We start from the raw sequence: 24196 nt of genomic DNA on the forward strand, positions 1-24196 counted from the left end.
ACTTCACTTGCCTCTCTCTGCATCTGATAGATGTCTGTGTGGTCTCTCTCTGTGATTCAGAGGACTTTTATAGAGACTGAAACTTGGTTTTGAATTTATGTCAACCTCTTATTAAACAAGCACTTGTTATCTTTGAGAAGTGTCATTCTACTGCTCTTTGAGAAATGCCATTCCACTGCTTAGTGCGTGAGAAGACCTCAGCAACTGTCTGCTATTTTTGATCTATTTTCATCTTTTAAATATTGTCATTTTGGCTAGGAATATAAAGTATTCTTTTTCTGAGACTGTTAATTTATTATTGTGAAATTTGCTATTTATGATTATTTCTTTTGTGAAATGCTCTGTTTTGTTAGACCACAGAAAATGTGACAAAACTAGGTGGCACCTCAGATTTTCATGTTTACCAAACAATGTGTTGGCAATGATTTTTAAAACCTGAGAAGCTGAAGAGAGAAGGGTTTTAGAAGAAAGAATATAGGTGGTGACACAGGATTTAAGTCTCAGTTTCAGCTGACACTAGAGAGAACGAGCTGTGTACTTATGTTACAGGCAGTTCTGTCAGTCCATTTAATTTCTTCTTACTTCACTTTCCAGAGCAAGGGGATCTATGAAACAGGGCAGAAATTCATATCTGGAAATGCTTATTTTGGATAACATGCATGAATATCCATAGACTAAATTGATGGCAGACTTTGTTTGAAGATACATTGGACATTTCCAATTCTTTATGCTCAAAAGACAGCAACAGATAGTGTTTGTTTTCATTGGCTTTCACAGTAACTGCTGTCAGCCTCCTCAGCTATTTCACAGGCAGTGGGGAAGGCAAGAGAAGGAATGGGCATAAATATAGCTATTACAAAAGGTGGGAAAGGATGCATTATTTATAGCTCCACATAAGACAGCCTAGCATCTGGGACAAAGCTTGTCATGCTTGAATTGTAAAGGTACTCTTAGAAATGTTGGCCCTGGGACTTGCAAATGTACTTTGTGCACAGAATGACTTTTTCTTTTTTTTGACTTAGTGATATGACAGATACATAGTTGAGATGCCAGCACCAAAATAATATCAACATATTTTTTCAGTCCGGGGGACACTGTTGATGTGACTTTTTGGTGTAGGAAGAGGTCCAACCCATTTGGCTCTAAGAAAGAAAATGTCTGAATGTCAGCACAAGAGACAGAGATGTCAGGGTCAAAGGAAAGACCATATGGAAATAGCTTACGGAAGTAAATGAAATAAACAGACATAAGTTTAATAAAACTGAGGAGAGGTCACAACAAGTGATGGAGATTTATTGTTACATGTGAATGGAAAAAAAACCAAACAAAATATCAGAACTGATGGTGTAGAAATGAGATATACTGGTAACCCAGGACAAGATTTTTGGTTCTGTAAACGGTATCTCTTGATATGTTAAAATTCTGTTCAATCTGATGTACTTGAGACACTCTGCTGTCATAATGTGCAAGCTGATACAATATTAGCAAAATCCTCTTTATTAGTATAATATTAAATATGATTGGAAAAGGTCTTTGAAGGTTTTTTTAAGGCTTATGTTATCCTTGAAATTTTCCAGATGAAGGAAAATTATTAAGATGGCATTCTTCTGAATACTGCTAATTAATAACAAGCCCTTACTGGTGTAATCTTCAAAACAATAAGTCTTTTTGCTGATTCGCTTTGTTTGTGATTTGCTTTTTGATTTTGGGTTTGTCTGGGTTTTTTGTGGGTGTTTTGTTGTTTTTTTTTTCTTTTTTTTTCTTTTGTATTTTTGTCTGGTTTTGAAAGCTGGATGAGTCCTTATAATTAGACATTCCAGCTACCTATCCTAAACAAAATTTGTAAATGTAAGTGCATGAACATAAAGGGAATGATGTGTGTTTCTTGCTTTGCAAAAATGGTATAGAAAAGTTAGATGTATTAAAAGTGTTTGACCCACCCCAAGCAGCTATATCTTGTCACTCTCTTGATTTAGCTAAAAAATGTAATGTATTGAGGTAGCTACATTCCTGCTAACTACAGGAAAAAAGAAAGAGAAATATCTCCAGCTTCTTTAAAGCCTTTCACTGGGGCTAGAGTTGTATTTTAGGGTACTGTATAGGTTGCCATGAGTACTGCTTGAGCTCTTCTTAAAGACTATTGTTTGGCCACCTTATGTGATTTATTATAAGCACTTATGGCTGGACCTTCAAGTAGGTTTTAGCACGTCATCCCTCATGTTTTTTGAGAGAAAGCTTGGTTGCAGTAATCTATTTCTATAGCTTCCAGTTCCCATTATCCATCAGCTGTATTTCAAAGTGTAGGGTATTGTAACATGTTTCTCAATGTGTGGCAGGATTTCTGACTGAGATTTTAGCCATTTAGCAGCTGGGGTTCATGAAGAAGAAATTGTAGTCTTTAACTCTGTGATGCCTGTGGGGTGTCAGTTGTGTAGAGAGTTTAATTGTCCATCTGAGCCTTCTGGGATTCAGTAAAAGCTTTTATAGAAAGCAGATATCAGGAGTTCTAGGATATTTCTTGGGAGATTTCTTCTGAAAATTCTTTAATAAAATACGCAGGATTTCTCAGATTTCTTTCTGACTATTGTTAGTATGTTAAAATATTAGTGATTACATGCAGAACAATGTGCTGAAGTCCTAAACGATGTTGGATTCTTCATGACTATTGTTTTCTCAATAGGCAAATGATTAAGTTTTTCAAGAAATGCCACTGGCATGCAGACAACCATTTGTTTCAGTTTTACTGTGTAAAAGAGTTATGCATGCTAAAATTGTGTCTGATGAAATGTTCCTCCAAAACCATGGTTCTGAGTGTCTTCCAAGTTCCAACTCAAATTGCAGGCATTTGTGGAATTGGCATTGTCCCTATCCCTCCAGACAGATGTTAACATCAGGAGAGGTCTCTCAGACTGTTAAACATAATGCAGAGTATTTATCTTGCTGTTTTGCTTTGTTTTGTTTTCTTAAAATGCACAATGAATTACCCTTCTTGTTCCCCTTGCTAACTTTGCTAGATATGGTTCTGGTAGCAGGTTGAATCATAGAATCATTTAGGTTTGAAAATACCTGTAGTATCATTAGGTCCTACTGTTAACCCTGCGCTGCCAAGTCCACCACTAAACCATGTCCTGAAAGTGCCACATGTACTTTTAAATACCTCCAGGGATGGGAACTCAACCACTTCTCTGGGCAGCTTGTTCTAATGCTTGAGAACCTGTTCTGTAAAGAACATGTGCTTCATCCATGGTGACAGTGCCCTGTTCATAGAAAGCATTCCATTATTTTCAGATTGGCACAATTAGCACAGGAAATGAATCTTTCTATACTTTTCCTCAGTATTTTTCTAAGATTAGAAATTATTTCCCCTTCATCCTAGTAATCATGTGCCTTAGTTATGAGCTGCTTGTGGCAGCTGCTACTTGGTGCATGAGTAAATGTAGATTTAAAAGAAGGACCCGATGAATCCCTATGGTGCTGATATACAAGCATGGTACTAGGAGAACTCTGGTGCTTTAAAGATCAGTCTGACAAGGAATTTATTATGTTAGTTTGGAAGCTTTCTGTAATGGAAGATGTTGGCACAATTAGAATTGAAAAACTTTTTAGTTTTTCATTTTCTAGTATGAAAAACTATCAAACTTACGAGCTTTGAAGGCAGTTTTTTCTTTTTTCAATTGCAGTCCTTTCATAAAAAACATCTAATCCAATCTTCAGGAAAATGTCTTATTTTCTCCTTATGAACAGGGCATGACTCATGATGGTCATTCTCTGAAACGTACTTCTAATAGTTTTAGAAGTTAAACTGGTTGAAAATAATCAATGCAAGCTGTTTGATCTAAAAAAAAAAAGATTCCAATGGCATTTAAATTTCAGAGAAATACCATTATTTTTTTGATTTATCTGTTGGCTAGCCAAGTTGTACTTGAGGTATGTTTTGCTACTTAGCAGTTCCCAGGTCTTTCCTGTTTGGAAACTGCCATAAAGATCAAGGTGCACAGAGCAGTTTTTGCCATATTGTCCAAGGAAATTTATTGCAAGAATTTTTTTAATATCAATGGTAATTTACTGAAAAAGCTTTGTTCTTGTTGTGTGAATCTCTTATACTGTGTACTGGAAAGGTGAGCAGGTAGAACAAAAGCCAAATTGCTCTGAAAAATATATTTTTCATCTGATGTCAGATGTAGTATTGCTTTGAAAATCTTTACTTTTTAGTATTCAATGCCAAGTATGGCAATATATGGTTAGCCTAGCTGTAGTGTGTATTACTTGTAGTTTTCAGAGCCCACCAAGTAGAAAGGTTCAGGTGTCATTGTGAATTCCAGTTTGTTTTGAAAGGAACTTCTTGGACATATGCATCATTAATGGATCACTGGCTGTAACTAGCTGTGTGTTTCAAGTGCTCAGAAATCTTGAATTACACCTAAAAATCATAAGAGAAAATTTCTATGAAGGTATAATTTCTCTAAAATATTTTATCATTCCCAGCATTTTGGAATTTAGCTATGAGAGTGACTCAGGTGTATCTAGAGACTCACACTAGAAGGCAACACTGCTCTCTGCCCTGGCACCATCAACAGCCCTTGAGCTCTCCATCCATCACTAGTTCCACAAACTGAATCGTGGACACAAGTGAGTCATGCCCCAAACACAAATGCATTGTCTGACTTGGAAGAGACAGCAATCCCTTGAAAAATCTGAAAAATCAAGTGCATCTTGCCCCTTGCTTCTGCAACTTTTTGTCTTTGAATTTTGCACTTGGTAGACCCTTGCTAATGAAGGCTCACAAAACAACATAGTTGTGTATCTCAGGTATGTTTGTAAATGTCACCCTCAGGGGGCTGGGTGCTCTTTAGCTTTGCGTGCTCACTCACAGCAATGTGTTTGACTTGCTGGAAGAGCCCTTCTGGTAGCCATGGCACGGGATGGAGGGATGCATGCAGATGGTGCCGTGCGAGGGGGCTGGAGGTTTGTGCCCCTGGGCACACAGCCACAGTCTGCCCACAGCACTCACACACTGGGGCCTTTATTCAGTGCCACATACATGCGCCGGAAACATCCCACAGAATGTCCTTGGCACAGCCTGGCTTTGTGCAGGCTTGCTAGGGGATGGGCTGTGGTAATTTCATAGCGTGTTACAAGATTCCTTCATGAAGCATTCTTTCCAGCCATTAAAAGAATTTTTATTTTGTTGTTAAAGTTCGCTGGAGCTGACAGTTTTTCAGCTGGGCAAGGCTGTCTGCATGCGTGGGAAATCACTGGAATATAAGCGACAAGGTTCAATGAGCATTTGAAGCTACAGCTACAGCTGGTAATTCCTCTTCAGGTTAGAAATGAATAAGCTCCCTGAGCAGAAGCAAGAACAGGATGTAAAGGTCACATTGACACTTTAATAACCTTATGAAATTAAATAACAAGTTTGGCTTAATAAATGAAGCCTGTCTTTACGGAGAAATAATTTTAAAAGTCTTGTCTGGGTATGCAAATCTATAGTATCATTATACATATATGAAAGAGAATATATTCTCTGTATTTTTTACCACAACCTTAAATTCTTTTAAGCAGAATTTTTAAATACCATACCTACTTTTCTGTTACATTAGGATTCTCTATTCCATAGAAATCATTCCTTTCAAGCACTTCATTCAAGATTGATGACAAAGGAGCACTATAAATGTATTACCTTTTAAACTCTTGACTATTGAAGATCTAGAATTTTGTCTGAACAGACAAGGGACAATTTTCAGTGATGTTTTTAGGGTTAAAGGTGGAAAAATACTAATTATAGTGCAGCCATATCTTTGTCTCTAAAGAACTGACAGCCACTTGGTTTTGGCAAGGTGAGCACACTTAAAACAGCTCAACTGATAAAACTCACGTCCAGTGTGTAGGGTTTTTCCTCCTTTTTTTATAGCTGGAATGACCCATTTTTGGCATTCTCCTTTGGGATCTTTTGTGACATCCTGTCCTATTTAGGAGCCCATGGAGGAAACTGAGTGATAAAGAGAGCTACTGCTCTGTATGCCAGTACCTGTTTTGGGGGTGTCTAAATAAAGTATTAGCTGAAACTCCTAAAGATGAGATCTCCTTCTTTTAGGGAGAAACAGAGAGTAAGTCTCCTTTTTTTCTTGCGCAAGAGGCCCCTTGCTAACATTTGCAAATGTGTTGATAAAGGTCTGGTGTTTAGATAGGAGGAGCCGTGATTTCTTAGTGAGTATGTCATATGGCTAGTGTAATTCAAAGAAAACAAAATTTCAGAAACAATCTTTAGTTCATTGATTATGCAACTTATTTTTGCAAAGTATTCTACACCCTCAAACCCAATAGCAACATTCAACTCATCCAGAGTTCACTTAGCATTTGGAAACACAGAATTTGTTACACATTTTAAGGACATCATCCTGTGTTTTAGGCTTCAAAACAAGCTTATTCAAAGAAAAGAAAGGCCTACCTCGCAGCTGTAAGTAGTTCTTGAAGGACAGAAAATTGTGATTCAGCATGTTAGTGCTTACAAACTGAAAGTTTAAATGAATGCAGGTTGATTTCTGGGTAATGAGTATTGATGGAAGCTGAATTTAAGTCCAAAACATTGGCATGTTCCTAACCAGCTGTTTTTATTGGAAAAAGTTTCTCATCAAGTGAAATTTCAATCTTGTGGAGCAAAAATAAAAGTTTGGAATATGCAACTTTCCTGGAGAACAGAAACTCTCTTTTGCTCACCAGCCCTTCCCCAGTCTGTTAAAACCGAGACAAGAAAGTTACAAAAAGAATTTAGAGTGTATTAATGTAAGAAAATATTAAGACTTTAAAAAGCAGCGGCCTCCCCCTGGTGTTTTTGGTAACTGTGTGCCCTGTTAGATGAATCATGCTCTGAAATGTGTTTAATTTCTGGCATGTGGCATGTCTTTGTCCCAAAACTTCAGATGTCCCATACAAATGCAGTCCTCTTTTAGCTCTGTAACTGTGGCTCTAGTGCAAATAATTTCCCATTGTAGAGCTGCTGGAGGGTTTTGGCATTTTAATGGCATGGGGTTAGTTGCTACTCTGAAGCATTGCCATACACCAAATAATGTCTAGGTAGGACTGATTGGTTCTGAACTATCTCTGCTCCATCTTTTTGTCAGTGGAAAGGGTCGGGGTCTTGCAGATGTTCCCCTACAATTTTCCATGAAGCTGTTCACTGAAGTATGTATTTGTTCCAAAGAAACATCTCAGTGCCAAGTTTGGGAATAAATGACATTTCAGTGTGCTTGTGCTCAATTTATGAAATATTTAAGTGTGCAGTTTTCTGTTTCTCACTGGTTTGGCTTTTGTAGCTAAATTGGAGCCAGGTGCACAGCTCAGCCTTGCTTGAACTTTGATGGTTTGCTGATCTCTTTAAGTAAGATGGCATAAACAATTTACCTTTTTCTTAAAGCCCCCAAAGGTTATTACAGTTTTAATGTGCTCGGGTGGTACTTCATAGAACTTGTTATTTTGCACAGCTAATTCTAAATAGATCTACCTGATATTTCCACTACCACTACCAGAGCTTTAAATAAGCCCTTGATTCTTAGAGAACACTATTTCTGTTAAAGCTTGAATGTACCACATTGGTAAACCTAAGCTTTTTTTAAGTCTTAGAATAAACATGTCTAAAAATAAGCTGGCATCAACTTTTTCAGTATCATGTGATATGAATAACAAACCAACTAACGTAGAAAAAGGAGAGTTATGTTTTGAGGAAGATTTGATTTCCAAAAGAAAAAGACAAAGTTTAAGCTTTGACAACAAACTAGGTAACAAAAGAAACCCAAGTTATTGAGGAAAAGTACCTAATCATCGTGTCAGTTTGACATACTCGCTTGTACGACGGAACTTTTTTTTTGTAATCTGTTTTGAAAGCCATGAAATAGTTGGTAGCAAATGTTAATCTCTCAAGATGTGTGAACCCTCTAAGAAAAACAAGCACCACGGTCCTGGTTTGCATGGTGTTGACCTGAATAAGGGGATAATGTGCTTAAGCAGCTTATTCATTCTTCAGTGGCCTTTGGAAAGGGAGCGGCTCCACAATGGTTTGCCACTCAGGGCGCAGACGTGACCACTGTTCTTTTCACTTGCTGAGTGTTTCATTCTTTTGTGTCCGCCACGGGTTTCTTCATACGTTGTTCCAAACAGGACCATAAAGGAACTTTTTGGGGCTATTTCATGTCAAACTGTAACGTTTGTTAAGCAGAATGCACTGAGCTGTAAAGGAATTCTGAACTCTGAGTATATAGCTGACCAAGCTTTTCATTGGCGATGTGTCGCTGAATTAATTGTCTCTGCTTGTGAGACTTCCCAGGCTAGAGGTTTATAAACACCTCAGAAACACTGTAATAATTGTTTTAAATATTTCACATTAAATTTCAGCATCAAAGATAGGTGAATAAACTCAAACAGTGGTCCTGTAAATGGAACTGCTTTGGAGTTCTGAGTTTTTGTGTTGACTATAGATTTAAATGCTCACAGACATGAAAAATGCAGAAATAGCAAAAGGAGTGTAAGAGCCTGTGTATGTTTAAAGGCAGACCCATAGCTGGTTTAGCACTTTTTGAAGAAAGTAATGTGATGCCTGTTTCTCTTGAACTTTCACAGAATCACTGCCCATCTAAACTGCCTTCTTCAAGGAATCAGACTGATTCAGTCTGGCTAGAAAGTTTTAGAAACATGTCTTCAGAATTTAAAAAAATAAAGAGCCCTTTTTTTTTTTTTTTGCATTTTGAGCATAGTTTTATAAAATGAGAAAACAGACATTGCTTAATAAAAAGCTTGTGGAAGCTCTTTGAAACAAGCAAATCAGTTTAGGAAGAAAAATTAGGGGAATTGGAAAGGGATTAAGTTATTTACTCTGAATTGGACAGTGGAACATGCAGTATCCATGCACAGGACATGGAATAGCAGAAGCCTACTGGCATGGAAAACTGCAGCAATGGGAATTTAGAAGTGAGATTGCTGTTTCTGAGTCCTACTGTAATGCTCCTGACAGAGGCTCCTGAGGCTTGGCCATTCTTCTTTCCAACCTCAATCTGGTGAGAAGTGTCAGTCAACTCATATGGGCTCTCCAAAATTGCCTGAAGATTTCCTGTTGTTAAAAAGTTAATTTGCACTTTGTGCGAATTCATCATATAAATTTATCCTTGATTTTTCAGGTTTTCTTGAGATTTGTTTTAATAACTAGACAAACTGAAAATGGAAACGAAAAAATAATTTCAGAAATAGTTCATGACTATAAAGTTTAAAGTGATTATATCAAAACAAGAAGACTATACAAAAGGGAAAATTACATTGACAAATACCAGATCAAACTCTTGCCAGTTTTTCCTGCAGTATCTAGAACAGATACAGAATTATTATTTTGATTTTGCTGCTAGAATATTTAGGATAATGTGAATACACAGGCAAAACTATTTCTGAAAAAAATGTGCTACTTAGACATGAATGCTACAGTGTGTTGGTGAAGGGAATAAATAAAATACAGTGTAATGATGTCACCATCACTTACAAAGTAATTTTAATTTTGAGCTTTATTAGTGTTTCACTTCAAAAAGCTGAATTAATAACTTCTGAATGGCTTTAAGTAATGTATTACAAATTGTTCTGAACTGGAGATTAATTTAGCAAGTTTTATTTAGCAAGAAAATTAAGCTTTTAAACCTGCTTGATTTTTTACAACATTCTGATCTTTTTTCTTTACATCTTTGTGGAAGTGAGGGAGAGATAAACATCTTTATGTTCCTGATAGGTCTGTATCAGGAACTCCCAGGGAGGCAGAATACCACCAAAGATTTTTAGTTTCATACTGATTCAAATCATTCTTTAACAGGGGCTTGTGAGCCATAGGATTTTTTTTTTCAGTTTTACAATGTAAAACAAAGCTGGGATGGGAATTTAGGCACTTCTCTAAAATTCAGAAATCAGATTTCTGTTTCCCAGTCTGGGTCAGGAAGAGAAAGCTTTCCAGACTTTTTGCTTCATTTTGCATTCTGAAGACTCTCTCTTGGAAAGACAAGTTGGTCTGTATTTTTCTTGACAATGTTTTTCAAGTTGAAGCTGATGTATGAAAAATTTCTGCCACCCTGTTGAGTTTACAAATTGTTTTTGGATGAAAAATATTTGGTCAAGCTTCTAAACTATTCTGCAAGCTGTTTGGGCATGTGTGGGAGGATTGCACACTATATACAATGGAGAAATTAGCTTATTTGTTTTCAGAGGCATGTGAGAAATAATAATAAAGAGTGTCTTTATACCTGGGTTCCTGGGAAAGCCAGTGGAAGTTTGACACTTGCTGTGTGGAAGTATAAATTTAGTAATTAGTAAGTTACAATTCAGAAATACATCAGACCTTCTAGTAGTGAAGACATGGAGGGATACAGGTTTCGTGTTTATGGGAAGTATGGATCATAAAGCTAAAAAAAATAAGAAGTACAAGATTTAAGCATAGAAAAATTCAGAAATCATACCCAACTGGTGGAACATGGATAGCTGAAATGAAGATTTCTAGAATATAAACTGATAATCTAATAAGTTTGGAAGGAAAAGGGAAAGATTTGGTTATGATTTGGCATATTAAATTTTAGAAAACTGCAAATTTTCTGAGTATCAGCCTATCAACACAGATTAAATGATGAGCTCTGGGAGAGATTTTTGAAACATTATGATAAAATTAAGGAAAATGCACTTTCAGGATATAAAAGAAAAATAGAAAATTATAAAAGTCAGAGCACTTTTAGGATATAAAAGAAAAATAGAAAATTATAAAAGTCAGAGCACTTTTAGGATATAAAAGAAAAATAGAAAATTACTTACTAAAGCTTTAAAAGATACTTTTGAAACCTGACATTTCAAAGTAAACTTTACTTTTTCACTTGGAAACTATACAGTTCCTTTGAGATTAGGGTATCCCTTTTCCTTGGGTGTTTCCTTAATCTCTTTATGTTTCTTTGGTCTTGATGAAGGGGTGGATAAGTTGATATGTTCTTCATATGCTTGGGTTAATCCTCAAACACTGTATTTTTGTCCCCTTCTTATTAACTAAGAGTGTAGTATTGTAACTTGCTCATGTAATATTTAAAATTTTTTTTTTTTTTTCATCAGGCATTGCTGAAAGATCCTTTGTATATTGGGCTGAGACACAAGAGAATTAGAGGTCAAGCCTACGATGATCTTCTTGATGAATTCATGGAAGCTGTGACTGCAAGGTAAGTGATATATCTGTGCTGCTTATTGATGAATTCCACTGTGAACTTCATCTTGAGAGAAATAAAGGTCAGTAACTTATGAAAAGACAACGGAGTTGTTAGCTTCCAGATAATTTTTATTTTGAGCATAGTATTATATGAGTTTATAACTGCCTTAGGTATTTACCTTCAATATTGCAGTTTCATGACTTATATGAGCAGTAAAATTCATCTGGATATAAGCAGTTTTTCAAGCTTCTTTTTCAAGATTTAGATTGTTAAATACTTGCCTAACAATTTTCTGTGCCTAGTGCTGTGCCTACCTGATCTGTCTCTGTGATTTCATACATGAGATGTGAGCAGCCTTAAAGAAGCTATCATACTTGGAAACCCGTGCCTCTACCCCCACCAAACCCATGACAGGACTAACTTTTCTGGGTTTTAATTTTAAATGTCATGGTATTGGTACCAAGTCAGGTCTTTCACTGCTTCTCTTTACACATACAGAAAGTAGTTAAATTTATTATTAGACTGTGATGCATAAAATAGTTCTCCTTCCATGTCAAATAACACATTTTCTCATAGTTTCCTTGTTTGTTAAAGTATTTTAAGTTCTAGCTCTGCATTCAATGTGTATGTCTGAAATAGCTCAGTTGCCAGGATTCTTAGAGGTGTTTTCTCCATCTGCCTCCCAAATGTGAGGCTGAGCTGTAGAACTTTCCAGCTCCTTAGTCTTGCCTTGTGCCCCATCTGCATTTGACACCTTACCTAGGTATACATAACTTCTGTTCTTTTTGCCTTGGTTGCTGTGCAAAAGAAACTTGGCCAAGAAGTGGTATTAATTTCTGTGCCTGATACCCATATTCTTTCATGTTCTACTTATATTCTTCCCCATTATCCCCACTGCTACTCCCTTGATCATAATCTTCTCTGGAAGTTGCTGGTGTGACTGTCCTGTTGTATGTTTGCTACTCTGCTGAATATCACTGCAGATAACATTGATAAACCTTTCTAATAGAGTAACCTCCTTAAAAGAATGTTCAGAGCATTAGAAATTGCTCTGTGGTCTATGTTTTGAGAATCTCTAAAATAATGCATTCTCTAACTCGCCCTTTCTTTAAAATGAACTACTGTTCTTCATGCTAAAGGAAATAATCAGAGTCAAGCAGATTATCTCAGTAATGTTTGAAGGTCTGGTTGACCTGTGCTTGTGACTTAAACATCTTTGAAGCTCTGTAATTTTGAGCAATTTTGAGCAATTTGTGTTTGCTTGACCTTCTGAAAGATCACTTTGTTCTCAGCTAAATCTGTGATGGTCACCAGTGGTTGAAGTTCATGTTAGAAGTGGAGCACTTAAAAGTTGTAATTCCAGCTTTGCCTGGTTTACTTGTGAATTGTTTTGCCTGTAGTGAGACACCTACATTCATTATGATACCCATTTACTAAGGTGAAGAGAAAAGTGATGTAGTTAAATCAAAATTGAGTCCAATTGCTCAGTAAATTTACATTTCCTAAATTCAGATTTGTGTTTAATGTGCCACTGGCAGACTCAGCACTCACAGCTGATTCTGGCATAGCAGGTCTGACTGTTAAACATGCAGGTCATGATTGCCTTTACAAACATTGTGGTGATCTAGGTAATTGTATACTTTGGTTACATGATAGTTATTTTTTCCTTAAGAAAGTTTCTATTATGTTTTTCCTCTTTTCACTTTCTTGGCCTCCTGCTGTCTGTTTCACTGAGTGAATATTTGCTTTGCTAATCTTAGATGCATGTTTGGTCTGTTAAATTTTATGTTAGTCACATTTATTGTTAGTTATTGCCATGGTGCTCCAAAAGAGTCTTTCTTATTTAGCACTGCCTAATCAGTTCTGGGAATGGGATAAATTCTGGTGAAATCTGCTGTCATGGTGTTTTCAGTACATCTCCAAGACATACATAATCATGAATATTGTAAAGCACAAGGCTGTCATGTATTTTTAATAAGTCTAAATTAAAGACAGGGTGATGACAGCTATTTTCAAGTCAGAAAGCTATGTGAAATACCTATTTTTGATCTTTTTCACCTACATAATTCTCCAGGGAGGCCAAATGCTAAGAGAAGTGAGAGCCAGGTTTTAGCAGCATTGCCTGGGAGCAAGAAGGAGTGGGCGGCAGTACAGGGCGGTGCACTCTGTACAGGCTTTTTATTGGCTTCCAAGGAATTTTCCTAGATGTCATCTTGAATGATTGTTAAATTTTGAAAATTTTTATAATTTTTATAAATTTATAAATTTTTATGCAGCCTAATTTATAGTGTTTCATGTTGAAATGTCACCTTTATACAATGAATGTCATAATAATAAAGAAAATGCTTTATATAAATGTATAGTTTCATCAACTGTAATACTTTCCTCCTTCTCAGCCTCTGCTGATATTCACCCTAAAAAAAGTTCCACTTATGAAACAAAATTATTTGTGAAAGAGTCAGGATTAAAAGAAAAGAAAACCCCAAACCAAACCAACAAACCCAAAACTTGAACTAATCATTACTTAAAGATTTTGGTACAGTATCCAGTGTGCTGTCATGGCAGAATGGAACTAGTACATTATGATTTTTCCCAGATGAGGGAAGGCAGAAACATATGGAAAGTATCTGGATTTCTGGTGATAAAAACCCAGTGAACAGCTTTTATTTATTTACGTATGTATACATTTATCTATTTATTTATCTATTACCAGTGCCAGCAGCTACCCTCTCTGAGGGCAGATACTATAATTTCTCTGGGCATTACCAGGTGGTTCTTGCTTTTGTGTCAGTGCAGTAATTTAGAGGAACTTAAGTGGAAGGAATATTTATGACAGGAGAAAAAGACGGACAGTTGTCTTCATCAGTCAAGAGCATAATACCAACTGGAATTCAGACACATTTGTTAAGTTTCTGCCCTGTGGAGAAATGGGTCATAAAACATTTTATACAGACAAGTGAATTTTTCCAAATGACATGTTGTTCTTAAATATCTGTGTTTACAGAGGAAACTTTGAGAGGAGGGATTGCTAAACAACACTTTGGTGGCTGGGATTGATCCACCAAACTTTCCTGTGTAACCAGAGAAAATAACTCTCCTTTTATTCCAATTCCTGTTTCTTTTCTGCTCGACTGTGATGATGCAAAGAGAAATATATCAGTGGCCAAGAGGTATTAATGTACAGCAGTGAAAGGATTATGGAAATGCTTGAGGGGAAAATATGTAGAATGGAGATGGAACAAGAAATGAAAGGAAAAAAGCATCTTTTTAATAAAAGGGCCTTGAATTTCCTTGTCTGATGCAAGGAGGAGATTTAAAGAGTATGGAAATTTTTTCCCCATTTCAAAAAAACATTTTCACAAATCTGGTAAAGATAACTCCACCCTGAACCCCTCAACAGTATGTCAGAGTAGGGAAGAACAGCATCCTACCAGCTTGCTTCCTGCTTCAGATCATCCCCAATAGAAGCCATTATAGTAGGCAGGGAAAATACTGACTTGTACCTCTGGCCTATGAACAGATAGGAAACTAAGAAAAATGAAAGAATCTGGTAGAATTTCCATAGATTATTTCCTTGCCTACCTACCACAACCCAAAAGAGTTGGATGGAATTATTCCTTTGTTATGAGCTAAAACCTGTGGATTTGTGATGTGTATGAGCAGCCCTGTATCACTGAAGTTATCTTTCTGTGTGTGTGATGGTAAGTTTTCAGTTATACTTCAAGATACAAATAATGATGGTGGACCCTTGAAAAGTAATGCCATGTGTCATTTACGTTCTCTTCTGTAATGATATTTTGCTTAAATCCTTCCCCACTCTTTTTATATGCTGTGCTTTTCTCAAGTTTGTGAGCTATAAACCAAGCTGCTGACAATTGTAATTCACTGTGTTCCATCCTAAATTACCATGATGTAGTCATTATTCCTCATTTGCCTGATTACATTATTCACAGATGGTAGCAGTATTTCATTTCACTTCACGTACAACTTTAAAGCAGCGTTTTATGGTAAATATGGTTTAGCTAACTTTGAGAACAACTGTAAAAGCAGTATATCCACAAAATCAAAATAGAAAAATATTTTCATAGCTGGTTTCATTTAGTAGATTACATTAGAATATAGTTCAGTTTGTGACTAAATTAATTAATTTATACAGCCCTTACTTTTGGCAAGAGAATGTACGGGCAAGAAGTCAACTTAAAAGGTGCATATAGCTATGCATCATTAAGGGAGTGGTTGGACCACACAGTCATTCTGACAGTATGTCCAGGCACAGGTTGTGGCAGCATTGGTGCCTCTGTCCTCTTTTGCACTGTAGTGGTGCAAGACCAAGACATACATCATGCCTCTATGTTCCCATATTGGTCAAGCTAAAGTGGCTGTCAGAAAGTGTGCAGAAGAAATGCTGCTGCAACAATTCCCTCCTATGGCAGACTTAGTGAAGATCCTTCTGTGTAGAGATTTTTTCCCCTCATTGGGACTTAGGCTCTTTGAAGCAATTTTTAAAATCTATGACTGCCTGCTCCTTCCACCATGCAGTGAATATTAACTTCCTAATGAGGATCACTGTGGACAGCAGGAGATGAGAAAGGTGAGTCTTTTGGAGGTAGCCTGTGGGCTGCCTTGACTACAGCTACAATTGCTCCTTGAACCTACCTTCAGTTCCTTCCTGTGCTTACATCTGAGATTCATTTCCAGTCATTGATGAGTTTGTGTTCTTCCTGGAACTGCCTGGGTCCAGGCTTCCTTGCTCACCTAGACTCCCAAGTGGAGTTTTATATACTCAGATAAGACCTTTCAGAAGGCTCCTTAGCTTGTCTGACTATTAAAAAAGGCTCTTGGACTAAAAAAAAAAAAAAAAAAAAAAAAGAGATTGTGGTTTTACATTGTGGTTTTAAACGAGGATCTGTTTCTTTGCATAATGGACAGTGGAAGAGGCAAACTCAAACAGTTTCATAATCAGGGTTTATTTTTTTATAATAGTTCAAGCAATTATGATGGTTTGCCTGAGGAGAATCTTCAAATTTTGTGATTAACTGTGATGACTTGTGATTGATTCCACTTGCAACATTTAAATTGTCAACAGATGATGCCATCTCTAGGCAGGTTGCTAAGGAACCCTGAATCCTTCCCCAGGCTATAGTGCTTAATGGGGTACCCTGCTTGGAATTGTCCTCACCTGTCTATGTAGGGGAAAAAGAGAAGTAACTGTACTGTGTTTCTTGAGATGGGATGCCTGTGTGCACATTTGGCACTCCTTCACTTGCCAGATCCAGGGAACTCTGGCATGGAGGAAAGAAGACTTGGTAAAAGACATCTGCTTTTGTGTGTTCTGTTTTGTAAGGGGGAGTAGGTTAATTAATTCACTCCTAGTATGAATGTCTTTATAAATGCATAGCAAAAAGAAGAATGTAGGCAAGCAGTTGTTTTGGTTGGTTGGTTGGTTGGTTGGTTGGTTTGGTTTTGTTATTTAGTGCCTTGTATCCTTCTTACCTTTCCTGTTGGTTCATTTGGTGGTTAAATCATATATAGTTGCTGGAAATGTTGCAAATATATGCTCTACAGACTTTCTGGATGCAGTAAGTAGTATAATAAAATCATAGCAGGATAGACAGAATTTAATCACATCAAGTTTATTTGCAGAGAAAAACCTATTATTGTTTGTGATGCAAGACCTTAAGAGAAATTCTTAGCAAAGATCTGCAGAGGGGCCTTGAAGAAATAAAGCCTCATTCATCCTTTAAAGAAAGCAAAAAGTAACAAAATCCTCAAACACAATACTGGGAGGGAAGGCTGTTGTTTTGGGTTTTGAGAGAAGATATTGAAAGTGGGGGAATATCTTAGTGTTTTTAATATGCCTCTTGTACCAAAATCTGAATCTGTAGCCCAAATTGGATGTATTCATGTATTCTAATAATGCTTAATTATGTCCCAGACTTGCTGCAGCCATTCAAAACTCAAGAAGTGTAGTACACGCTGTTCCTAGTCTTTTCTTCTCCAAACTATTTTAGAAAGGGATTTTTCAAATGGAAAAGGCCTGGATAATCTCAGTTACTTTCCTTCATTTTTTATAGCTCCAGCAAATGGTGGGCAGCATTCCCAACAGAAGTTAGCTGGTGCGCTGTATTGTAAATGGAGTGAATGTTGATTTATTTGAATAATTTGTGTGAGTGTAATATTTTAACAAGGTTTATATTGTTGTTACGGAAGTGCAGTAGTTTTCCAGGCTGTCAGAAGCAGCAGTTTCTTTTTTTTTTGTTTTATTTTTATTTTTTCCCCCATTTGGAAACTCTAGTAAAGTTAAATATCAAAAGTTTGGCTTTAGTTCACATCAGAATGCAGTAAATTATCTGTGCCTTTTATCCCAACTCTTTTTCCCACTAGAAGTCAAGAAGTCTTTCTACCTATATTTCAGCTCTCAGGAAAACTTTCAGTCACTGACTGTCTGGCTAATTGGATTTTAGTACCTCAGTGCTTCATCTCTCTTTGGTTCTCTCTTTCCTCTACACTGCTGTGCTTTATTCAGAGTATACCACCCAAACTGCTGCTGCTGAGATTCCTGATCCATGGCACTGGATCAGCCCATGCCCATGCATGCCTCCGCTGCCTGGTTGCCTACAAATAGTAAGCCATTAATAAATACCACTGACATAACCTATTCATCATTTGGTTGTTACTGACTTGTTTTGCCACTGGCTGATTTAGCAATAAACCATCATGGCTCACTGTCCTTTATAACTGCATTTTTTTACTATTTTTCATTGTAGTTGTATCCTTTTAAAATAAAATATACCATGAAAGAATAGATACATTGCCATGGATCTTCAGTGGTTATCTTAGAACTGAAGTTTAGATATTTTCATACTCAAGTATAATTGTATTTTTAGTGTTGTCATCACTCTTATAAAAATTTGCAGTGGCATTAGCCAAAGAGCCATAGGCCCAGATTAGACAAATGAGTGTATTCCCAGAATTTAATTATCCATGCTCCTTGAGACTGTTGCAAGACAGGGCCCTTGCTAGACTCAACCACTTTTTTTTAGTCTTCGTAGGAAAATTGCAGTGGAAACTTTAGTGGCTTCCCTGGCCATCCTACAATCCTAGCAGTAATCCATATGTCCTTGCCTAGCTGTATAGTGTAGTGAAGTGTGAACAAACAGCACTTCTGAAAATCAGGATACTTCACTTCTGGTGCTTAAATATGGATTTAAATGCTGACTGGTAAAATGCAAGTATTTAACTGTATACTGAGATTATGGCTGTGTTAGTGTTTCAGCTGTGCAAGCTTCATCATATGAACTCTTTGCCAGGATTTTGGGACTAGGATTCAAAAGCATTCCAGAGCTGAATTCTGGAGTTGTGTACATTATCAGTTGAATGCTGGGAACTGCCTCTCTCCTCCTGTCCCTGCAGTCTCTCTATACCAATTTCATGCCAATAAAGCAAACTGAGAGCTTGCTTAATTGAAGGGAGCTAAAGACTGATGTTCTTAATTGCAACATCATACAATTGATTCATTTCACTGATTCATTGTTGTTTTTTTAATCTTGAGGTAAGGAGACAGTATTTGGTATCCACAGAATTTTTTACCCTTTTTGGAAATTCCAGGTTCACATCTTATTTTTGCATTAGCAATCACTGGTGTTTATAAACCACTGTAAAAAATATTACCCATGGCTGAAAAATGCAATATGGCACTTCAAGCCCACTACCATATGTAAGTGCAGTTAACTGACACTTAACAGACACTCAGCAGTGCTGCCAGTGCTAAAAACTTCTGAATAAATCACGTTATCTGTTAATCTAATGTGTTTGTTCAATTGCAAAATCATAAAAGTTCTTCGCAGTTCTGTAAGGGAGTTTATTTTAATAACTAGATTTGGAGTTCCAGAGAAACTGATTTTTTACCCAGAAACAGATAATAGTCATCTGGTAGGTCATCTTTATATAACTGGGGGTGTATAGGCGAGAAAAAAAGGAACACATTTTGAAAACTAGACTGGGGTATGAGTGATTCAAAGATCCTTTTTTCTTAATCCCTTATTTTTTTAATCTTCCTCATAATGTAGTGGAAAGAATTTCTACTGCTCTCTCTGCATTGGCTCCTGCAGAAGAAAAGTCTTTACTGTTTTATCTCTGGCACCATGTCACTGATATTTCTCCTTTTAAAAATGGGATCTAACTTTGTACTGAACCAGAAAGCTGTCAAACATTATGCTTTTGAAACAGTGTGAGAATAATTAGTGAAGTACATTTCAGAATTTGGTGGATTTTATCATCAAAGTTAATTGTTCATATACTTGCTGATCTATAGTAAGCCTAAATGCCTACTGGAAAGAGATTGCTGGCAGGGATTGTTCAAAATGAGCTATGCAGAATTTAATAAAAATGGAGTTAAGTACTGCTAGAAAAAGTAAAACCTCCTTTCTAGAATCACAGAACCATACTATTTCTGAAATACTTAGTTAAAGGATGTATAAATTTAATTTTGTTATAATTGCTTTGTGATTAATTTCTACTGCTATAAATAAATTATTTTATTCTTTTTTTCTTTTTTTTTCTCTCCCTATTTTAAAAGATGTTGGTGGAACAGTTATTTGGGATCTTTGGTCTTTCTTGGGATAGAGCTCTGATCTAGAAACGATGTGCAGGAGTTATTCTTCCTTCAACAAAACATATGAATAGGAGCAAGCTTATTTGTGTCTGTTAGATAAACTGAAATGTTGTGATAGTTACTAATGATGGAAGAGTCTTCAAATCTGAAGAGAAAAACTGCAGGAGAAAACCAGTGTTCTTTTACTAAGCTGTAAGCTGCCACAAATACTTTATCTAGTGTTAATTTAAGGTAGTGTAAATGCTTTGCAAATGTTTAATCAGCTTATTTTTTGCCTAGATATCATCTGTGTTTGTGGTCCCACATGTAAGAACAGAGAAGACTTGTGCAAGTCTCTGAAATTCTATAATTCTCATAGTAATCTCATATCTCATGTGCTTTAACCAACTATGAGACTCTCCAAATATAGCAATAATATTTAAGTCCACTTTCTTACATATACTTTGGTTCTGCACCATTAAAATTAATGTATGTATGTATGTATGTATGTATTTATTTATTTATTTAGCCTTTTTCAGTAGCTGCAGGATAGAAAGCCTGTTTTGTTAGAGGTTTTGCATTTGTCAGCCCTGGAGTAATCTGAAAACCTATGGAGTCCATTTCTCTAGCAGGATATCATGATCCAGACATTAAGAGATATTTTTACACTATCAAATTTTTATTAAAATCTTTGATTACAGTCTTACCTTCTGAAAAATTAATTATAATATGAGCACATGTTTGACTTCTGGAATGCTAAATTTCTTCAGCTGTGGACGACAGTGATTCTACTGAAGTTATACTGGGAAAACAGTTAGTTAAATAATTCATCCTTCACATTTATACCAGCTGATTTAAGAATGCCATAACAGATATAAAGAAATGCTTTTTAAAATTTGTTAATTATTCTAAATTTGTATAAAAGAAGTGATTTTTCAGTTTAAGCTAGACTACACAGTCTAAGGACTTGTTTTCTTTTCTTTGCCAGAAAAGTATAGAAGCTGTAAATTATATATGGAAAATATTTTTAAAGAATGATATTTTCAGGATAAGAGAACTGAGTGCAGCTGGTTTTGTATATTTTCCAAATCAGATTTCAAAATGGGAACCAGCTGCTCATCTGTAGCTGTTAACTAAAATGCATGGTGGCCATTTTTGAAATAATATATGTGAGGAGTACTGGGTATGATTCTGATGTCAAATTCAGCTGCACATCCTCACTTAATGTCAGCACCACATTCAAGTGCTGCAGGCCCATAGCCTAAAGACACTTAGGTGACTTGTTGGCAGAAAATCCAGAATCAAGGAGGGGATCATGGTGTGTAGAATCCACTGTGCATTTTTAACCAACATTCTACCTGAATTACTCAGCCTTTTGCAGCTGTGCTGCTCTATTGCATTAACAGACACCTCCAACTGGGCAGGCGACTCTTAAAGTTTGGTCTCTGGACATAAGTACTGGCACTGCTGTGCTTTTGTTCCAGATGTCTTCTCCTTTGAGCTCTACTGGCAGAGCTGCTTTGATGATGTCTGGTAGCCATCATTCTGCTTCTCTGGGTTTTGGTTGTATTAAAAACTCCATAATTCTTATATTTTGTAACTGCACCTATTGGTATAAAACCATATTATGGAGAAAACTTTAGAGCAGAAGGCAAAGAAGTAGTTGTTTCATACAACTCCAGGTATGCAGGAGAGAATAAGGTGCTAAAGCAATTTTTTTTGCTCTGTGTTTGGGAGCAGGAGGTCAGATGGTCAAGAACAAGGAGCTAATATGAATATAAACAGTTGACGAGGTCAACAGAGCTATAGTGTTTTCTCAGTTGAGTCTTGTTGGCAGCAGTTTTGGCTCACAGAGCAGAGGTAATGTCAAAGAACCACTTAATAGAATGTGGGACAAAACAGATTTTTGACAAAGAACATAGTCTGTGCTCCAAAGAAAACCACTAAACCACAAGTTTTAGTTTGAAAAAATACTGCCATGGTTTTCAAATTTCATTTCATTTTTGTTGCCTTGCCTTCTTTCTGTGTTAGAAATCCTGCTGTGATTGGAAAAAATGGGAAAATTCTCCAAAGTAACTTTTTTGGCTGATAACACAGCAATGTTGCTGAGGGAGGTTTTAAGTAATGTTCTGTGCCCAAGTATTTGAAATTATTGTTTTGCATGTAGGTGTTTTAGTGGGGTTTCAGGTATGTAATTGAACTGCACTGACATAAATTAAGCAAGGTGATAAATATGAGATCAGAGTTTGAAGAGACTTTTAAAACAAATGCTCAGTTCTGTAAGGTAAAACCTAAAAAAAAGTGAAAAATTAATATTAACTAAACTGCCCAGGATGTTGAAGTTTTTTTCATTGCATTTCTTCTCCTGGGTGACAGAAGTGTCTTTGAAGCAGTTGAATAATTCTAAGAGAAATTGCCAAGGCTAACTTCTGCTTCTTCACATAGAAAAGTGTTTTTTAAAAAAGGCCTCAAACTCCACTCCTGTGTTCAGTTTTAGAAGTCAAATGTGGATGTATAGTACAAACAGTACTAAGTATCTCATTTAGATAAGAATGAATAGAATGGAAAGCAGTTCCATTTTGATTTTAGTTATTTTAATTGGAAAAGAAAATGTTTTAATTTTGCTCCATTTTTGGTAGTATAATACTTTTAAAATAGAAGGGCCTAATTGTTGGCAGAAGTAGGATGCAGGAAAACAATTGCTAGTGTGCTGCTCCCCTGTCAGTCATAAAGCAAGAGGGTGCTATGAACTAATTTTGAAGTTCTGAGCAGCAGTGATGGTACCATAATAGATGTGGCTTAGATTGCTTTTGTCATAGTGAAATGTTATGCAGTTCATAGTAATTATAGACTTAACTACCATCTGTGCTAGGGACACTCTTCACTTTCAGCACCTGACACTGGGGTTCAGACTGTGCCTGTGGTTGAAGACTGCTTAAATATCACATTTACAGGAAACTGAGTTCCTTCCTTTTTTAAGAGGTTAATGTTTGATTTTTCTTGCTTAGTTATTAGTCAGTAAAGTCCAGTGTTCTGCAGCTCAGAAGTCTCAGCTTGAAACTCCTAATGCAGGCATGACTGCTGTAACCTCAGAAAGAGAATGTAATAAGAGATGGTCCTCTGCTGGGAAAACTCTGGTATCTTGTTTTTGTTTGCTTTTCTCTTGCATCTGCTGTGTGAGACCACCAGTGAGTTATATCTCTTCTGCTCTAAACTGAGGTTCCTGGCTGCAGGGACCATGATGAAGTGAGGGAACTACACCACCATTAAAATACTGCAACTTCTATCCCAGTGATGCTGTGGATAAAGGATAATGAAGGCATCTGAAAAATCTCTCCCAAGCCAAAACCAGTGTAAAAAAGTAATTTGCCAGATTTTGTGGATTCAAGCAGCTGTGAAAGAGCAGCTGATGTCAGAATGAATTTTTTTCCCCTTAATATGGTACAGACCTTAGTTAGGTTTTGAATGTCATGACACAATTATTTGTGGTCTGTATGAATGTTTTTCCTTCCTTGGTGGGGCAGGAGTAGAAGCTTTTAAAGACAATAACCTTGTCTGGTGTGATGTGTCTTGGAAGTTTTTTGTTTAACATGGCAGCACCCTACCTCACTGGTAAATGAGAAAATGAACAGTACTTCTCCCTGCATAGGTTTGTTCAATCCTAATCCTACCTGTGTTCTTAGCCAATTTTGTTCCCACCTATAATTATCTCTAATCCTTCTGTGTCACAGCTGTTCTCTGTTTTATATCCCCTTGGTTTCCTGATTTGCAGTTCTAAGTCAGGTTTTCTAAATATGCTGTCTTGGTTATTTAATGTTTTTTTTTCATGATCTCCTAACTTCTGCTGTCTCTGTCATGCTCTGGCTGGCTGCTGTATGTCCTTGGTTCCTCACTTGGTTCTGTCACAGCACACCGCAGTTCCCACCCTTCCCTTATTAAAGGATAAACAGATGATAAGCAGCAACTGCTGCTTTTCAGCTTCATTAATACTTCCTTGCTATCACTGTCCCCACTAAAAATAAGAAATACTTAAATAGTTTTTATAACTGTTTTTGTAGATCACTGAAGCATACCAAATTTTGCTTCTAAAGCTTTGTCCCAAATGGGATGTAAACTGAGTATTTAGTAACATTGCTAAGTACAGAGGACTCAGCAAGATACTATCTTTATAGTCTTATTTTAGAGTGATTAATACATTGTATGTAAGAAAGAGGAGACAGTTTCTTTCCACAAACATCTGTTTATGATTTAAATTCTGCAAAATATCAAAAAAAAAGCTGTGTGGTGAATAGAGACTTAGAACTTTAGCCACGTATCCTACTGTCCCGAGGACTGCTCCTATACTACTATTAATTTTGTTAGTATAATTCCAAATCTGTTATATATCACTAAACAAAAA

The 24196-nt window shown here is 36.5% G+C and overlaps 1 protein-coding gene across 1 annotated transcript in view; it reads left to right on the plus strand.

Annotated features, from left to right (window-relative positions):
* ME1 (malic enzyme 1) overlaps window positions 1–24196 on the plus strand; it is a 153716-nt gene that overhangs the window by 74351 nt on the left and 55169 nt on the right. The window contains exon 6 of the mRNA XM_030235890.2: window positions 11113–11216. Coding sequence (XP_030091750.1) covers window positions 11113–11216 — 104 coding nt within the window. The remainder of the gene's footprint in view (window positions 1–11112; window positions 11217–24196) is intronic.

This window comes from Serinus canaria, chromosome 3 (genome assembly GCF_022539315.1).
Source record: "Serinus canaria isolate serCan28SL12 chromosome 3, serCan2020, whole genome shotgun sequence".
Classification (NCBI taxonomy): Eukaryota; Metazoa; Chordata; class Aves; order Passeriformes; family Fringillidae; genus Serinus; species Serinus canaria.